Consider the following 6,138-nt stretch of genomic DNA (forward strand, 5'->3'; position numbering starts at 1 on the left):
ACCCGAGGTACTGTTTCTGGGCTAGCGGAGTCTGTAACCTGAAGCGTATGTAACCCGAGGTACCACTGTATAGGCTTTGAGTGCATGATCTAGTTGCAGGGTACAGATCATGTGTTCAGAGCCTTAGGCACACTTTGCAGACTCCTGTGCAGAAGCTGTGGTCACTGTATGGCATTCCTCTCCCTTGTGTACATATGCAAACAGCAGGATCATTGGAGCTGGTGGGAAATGAAGCCATGTGTCTCACCAACATTTAGGTACAAATACATTCGTTCCATACTATTTTGCTTTTAAACAATGGTTAGTGAATTCTGCAAGTTTCAGACATGGTGATTACAAGAAGTTTCCTACTAGATAATATCGAAGTCCTGTCAGCCAGAGCCTTCAGTATCCCACAGAGACAAACCAATAGCCTGCTGAAAAGCCTACAAAAGGCATGGAGAAAGTCTTCCCCACTGCTCTGACCCATCATACTGCTGCTGGATAGGGAGGTTCCACTTAGCCATCAATTGATGGATGGATTTTACCTGAGCTAGTGGCCATCCATACACTCATTCTGTCACTAAATTGTGAGTTGTGTGAAGAATTGTTTCCTTTCGTCTGTCCGGAATTTGCTGCCAGTCAATTTCATTGGCTGGTTTCCTAGTTCTAGCAATATGTAAGAGGTAGAAAGTTCTCTTAAGCAACGTTCTGCTCAACTTCTCAAAGCAGAAAATAAAACCTCAAATCCACGTTATGGCTAGGGAAACTGTCGTGTTTCTCTTTTCGTGCCATGCATAAAATGTACCAGACTTGAAGAATCCCACTTGTTTTCCATTGAAGCTTCCTATTTTGGCTTTCACTCAAGTGAACCTGTTGCAGTAGAAAATAACATTTTCTGCAGAAAAGTTACCTTTTCCCACCCCCACCCAACTAGACCTTGGGATTTTCTACCCCTTGGTAACTGACCTTTTATTGTTGCCTTCAAAGTTCCTTGCTCAGTTGAAACTCATGGACTACAGCTTGCTGGTTGGAATTCATGATGTTGAAAGAGCAGAACAGGAGGAGGTTGAATACGAAGAGAACGATGAAGAGGAAGGAGAAAGCGATGGGGCTCATCCTGTTGGAACGCCTCCAGATAGCCCAGGAAATACACTCAACAGCTTGCAGCCTTTAGCTCCAGGAGAATTCGATCCAACCATTGATGTTTATGGAATAAAATGCCATGAAAGTAAGTATATTTAGACATAGGAGATATTTCAATTCTTGCATCAGTCTCCAAGTCTCTAGAAGGAAAGAAAACTCCACCAAGGCCAAAAAGCATGATGCCCAATTATCAATTGCTCATCTATAGTAGGATTTTAAAAACTTTTTGGAGTGGGGTAAGGGATCTTCAATGCATGGCTCTGATTTTAACATGTCATTATTAGGTATTGTCTGAATACAGTAAAAGCAGTTCACTTATAAATGACTACAATGCTGCATTAGCCAGCTATATTGCTAAATGCTACAGAAAGATAGAGATTCTGAGCTGATGTCTTGAATAACTCCTTTTTGCTTTCATTTGAAAGTCTACTGACTGCATAGACATTGGACAGTTATTTACAATGGCAAATACACCTTGCTTGACAAAAGAAACAGGTGATTGTTTTGGCATGTTCCAGAGGTTCTCTGTTTAGATTTTTACATTGTGCTGTGGGCAGTATAACTACCAAAGCTGATACAGAACAACAATTAAAACATTTTAAACAAGTTGAAATCTTACTACACACTTAAAATCCCCATCAAACAACCTGCAGCACTTACTACAAATAAAATTGCAAAGTGTGGGAGTGAGAATTCAGCCAAAGGACTGGGTGAAAAGATGAGGTTTTAAGTGGTGGCAAAAACTCATCATGGTACTACAGATTTTTTCTTCTAGTCTAAATAATAATAATAATAATAATAATAATAATAAAATTTATTTCTACCACGCCCTCCCCAGCCAGAGCTGGGCTCAGGGCGGCTAACACCAGCAAAATTACAGTAAAAACATAATAGGAAAAAAACCCTAGTTTAAAATACAGGTTAAAATGCAATTTAAAATGCAGCCTCGTTTTAAAAGGAGCCTAAAGATAAAACCATAAGGGGAGGGAAACATAAGGGTCAGACTGAGTCCAAACCAAAGGCCAGGCAGAACAGCTCTGTCTTGGAGGCCCTGCAGAAAGATGTCAAGTCTCACAGGACCCTAGTCTCTTGTGACAGAGCGTTCCACCTAGTCAGGGCCAGTACTGAAAAGGCCCTGGCCCTAGCTGAGACCAATCTAACCACCTTACAACGTGGGACCTCCTAAATGTTGTCATTTGTGGACCTTAAGGTCCTCCGCGGGGCATACCAGGAGAGGCGGTCCTGTAGGTACGCAGGTCCTACTTGGAAGATTAAAAAATGAGCACTTTATCTCATTTTAAAAATATTCTTGAGGGTCACTTTGATGACCTCAGGCTATGAAGCGGTTTATAAACGTGTTTTAAAAAATCTTCAAAAGCAAATCTAAAATATTTAAGCAAAGTGTTAAGGTCCTTACAAATTTACTCAGTCATCAAAAAACTTGTAAACTGTAAGTTTTGGTGTGGAAGTTTTAATTCTGCAGTCACTTTTAATTGCGCCAGCTTGCAATTGCAGCTAAGTGCACCCACACTTCCCCCTCTCTCCCCACTGATTAGTGTTATCTATCTTTCTTACCCCTTAATCAATTATCAAAGAGTGAAAAGATTTCTAGGACTCACATACGCCCTTTGACATATGGTTTTTAAGACACTATTAAAGGGGCAAAGGTCTACCACCAGAATAACTTCCAACTTGCTTCCGCAGAGTTGTTTAATCTCTTGGCTACAAATATGTGCATTATTTTTAGTACTATGAATTATTTTCACAGATGCACCCAGGAAGGAGGTATACTTTATGGCAATCATTGATATTCTTACTCATTACGATGCAAAAAAGAAAGCTGCCCATGCTGCAAAAACCGTCAAACACGGCGTAAGTTTCATTGATGTATATATTCCAACTTAGTCAGTTATGTTCACGTAAGGGCTGGGCAATACCTGGTTTTCAACTTCGCAATATATCACCAGCTAAACACCGCGATATACTAAGATATCACAATGTCTGAAATAAGGATGGAGCTATGCAGAGGCTGGCTTCACGGTTTTTCCCACATTGTGATTTTTGCATAGCATGCTCTCTCTCTCTCACACACATCATGATTTGTGATATATTGCCAGGTCAAAAATTATAAAACCAATATCATGATACGGACTTCAAAACCAGTTCTGGATCATATACCAAGATATCGCCCAGCCCTAGTTCAACATTAGAGATCACCAGCATTTTTAGACAAGTGGCCGCGTTTTTAATTTTGAGTTCGTGCTGGAGGAGCCAGTCACACCTGCGGCATTTCTCAGATAACACGAAATTAGAGATACAGCCGCCCACCGCCGCCCCCCCGACAGCCTTATGCTTACCATGGGAAGCCAGTCATGACTTGCTGGTACTGATTGGGGAGATCACACAATATTGAGTTCACACACACATAAACTGCTGCTCTGGGGCGCCACTTTGAAGGGGAGCAGACAAGGATGGTGATATGGAAGGGAGAGTGGGAGGAAGAAGGAAAAAGAAACTTGGAAGTAAAAGGCGAAGCTCTGGACAAAGATGACTATGAATCAAGCTGGAAAGAGTCGGAGAGGTAGGAGGGGCTTGGATGACTGGGTAGCACAACTTCAAGAGTCATCACTTGCAAGGCACTGGCACTCCCCCAGCATGCTTTGTTTTAGGGCAATGTTTGGATTTTTACTTTTGCTGTCCTCCTCCTAAATACCATGGTTACCATATGTGTGTTTTGTGACATGGACATCATGAACGCATCTCCTGCCACAACAAGCCAATTGTTCTCTTAAGCTGCCTCTTGCTTTTTCAGGCTGGTGCAGAGATTTCAACAGTGAATCCCGAACAGTATTCAAAGCGGTTCTTGGACTTTATTGCCAACATCTTGACGTAACCTAATGTTCCATTGGACAGATACGAGGTCTGGGAACAGCAGCAATGGCTACAAGTGTGTAAGGGATAAAAAGCTTCTTTTAAAAGGAACTCTCAAAGTGCTATCTTGCAGAAGGCAGCCCCCTTGTTTACATCTGCTGGCAAAGATGACTGACTGGGGTGAAATACTCGCTTTAACAGCTGCCTGATTTATGCCCAGCATAGTTCTAGCTATTTCTGATGCGTGCGTGTGAGTGTGTGCAGAAACAAATATAAATTAACTAATAATAACTAAAATAGATCAGCTTCTTACTCGGTGTGCAACAACACTCCGTAAATACTAGCTGAGCTGGAATGAATGGTTAGAGGTGGGTGGGGAGGAAGGCATTATATGCATGTTAAGTTCTACAATATTGGTGTCGAAACTAAACTGTGGATCAGTTTACGTTTTGAGCTGAGAGGTGCAAGACAGTATTTGGTGGCGATGATGACTATGACCTTACTGCAAATGTTACACTTAAACTACCCTGCATGTTGGCACTCTTTGAAAATAGAAACATCATAAGCTCCTTATGCCGGAAGCTTTCCTGTTGGCACCTTTTTCATTTAATTAAATTGGCCCATTGCAACAGGAAATAAGTCTTCCAGCAATTCAGAGGTCTGGCTCTTGTTTTACCAAAATCTAATGTCATAATCATGCTGTGTGTTCTTTGCCAAGGGTAGACATATTCTGAGGGAGGTGGAGCAGGAACATTAAGACTGTTTAATTGTCATGTTACATGAAGATTTTACACTGTATGTTTATCGTATAGGAGCTGAGTGTACTACAAAGGAAATCAGTGATGCTTTTTTGGAAGAAATTAATCATTTTGGGCAATAATAGCATTTTACACCACATGAACAAAGGAATAGGAAAGTCTGTTCACCTGTAACTGATCAAAACCGAGACATTTAAATGCTTACATTGTGCTGTTTTTAATATTTTATTAAAATATTCTTTTTTTAAGCCCTAAATTTTACTGTTTACATTAATAGGAAAACAGGGATGCTTTGAGTATGTCACAGTATGTGAATCTGAAGTTTACATGTAAAGTTATTTTGCAGTACAGATGAAGTAATTTCTTGAAGTATAATATGCAGTAATGTACCCAAGTGGATATTCAATTCACCTCCATGATAGAAAATATTTTTGCAGTCCATGGTGACAGGTTGTTTTGAGGTTATTTTATATGGCATTTTTATTACCTAATTAGCTCTGTTGCTCCAAACGATGCTGTGTTAACTGATTTGCCTAAAATTATGTTGTCGCCTATAACCTGCTTTGAAAAACCTCAGATCACTTGCGGGGGGGAGGGGAAGGTTCCAAACTTTGAGGACGACAGAATTAGATATGCTTAAAACTACGATTCTCTACTTAATACACTGTGCTAAAATTGTGCCTTTTAAAAATTATATGTTGAAACAGACATTCATGGGCAACTCAAAAAATAAACCACACTCTCTCTCCCACTCTGCAACGTAAAGCTCGTTCCACAAATTCCAGGTTGCCTTTTCCACTTACTTAATGCCAGTTCTGTTAAGCTTGCAGCTGAGCATAATAAATATGTATAGTTGGCTTCAGAGAACTCTGATAAAACATAAGCTGATCTTACTCTCATGCAGCCAAAGGCAATATATCCTATTACACTGCACAATATTTCAACAGGGCTGTGATCATAGAATTAGGAGGGACTGCAACTCCAACCCCCTGAAATGCAGGAATCTTTTGCCCAACATAGGGTTCAACACCCCCCCAAACCCTGAGATTGAGTCTCATTGCTCTACCAACTGAGCTATCCCAGGCTGTGTTACCTTTTTAAAAAAATGTATCCAATTTGGTTTTATTTTCCCACCGAAGATAATGAATCTTAAAGAGTGATGGGATTCTCAGTTATTAAAAGCAACCACCTTCCCCCTTGCTTTTAACCCACAACATTCCTGGACGCTTTAAAAGGCCATGTTTCTATGCGAAAACAGATGGATGTTGAGATTTACACTGACCTTTTAAGACCCTCCACCCACAATAAGTTAACCCAAACTGCTGATCCTTCTTGCTGTCTTGCAACTCTCCCTTTGTGGGGTGGGGGGAGGTCCATAACTAAG

General features: G+C 40.7%; 1 protein-coding gene across 2 annotated transcripts in view; it reads left to right on the forward strand.

The window, feature by feature from the left end:
• PIP4K2A (phosphatidylinositol-5-phosphate 4-kinase type 2 alpha) overlaps positions 1-5,010 on the forward strand; it is a 60,105-nt gene extending 55,095 nt beyond the window's left edge. For both annotated transcript variants that reach the window (XM_053359356.1, XM_053359357.1), the window contains 3 exons: positions 970-1,210; positions 2,894-2,997; positions 3,938-5,010. In XM_053359356.1, coding sequence (XP_053215331.1) covers positions 970-1,210; positions 2,894-2,997; positions 3,938-4,018 — 426 coding nt within the window. In that variant the 3' untranslated portion in view covers positions 4,019-5,010. The remainder of the gene's footprint in view (positions 1-969; positions 1,211-2,893; positions 2,998-3,937) is intronic.
• Positions 5,011-6,138: the final 1,128 nt, after the last annotated feature.

Source organism: Podarcis raffonei, chromosome 12 (assembly GCF_027172205.1).
Source record: "Podarcis raffonei isolate rPodRaf1 chromosome 12, rPodRaf1.pri, whole genome shotgun sequence".
In the NCBI taxonomy this organism is placed as follows: Eukaryota; Metazoa; Chordata; class Lepidosauria; order Squamata; family Lacertidae; genus Podarcis; species Podarcis raffonei.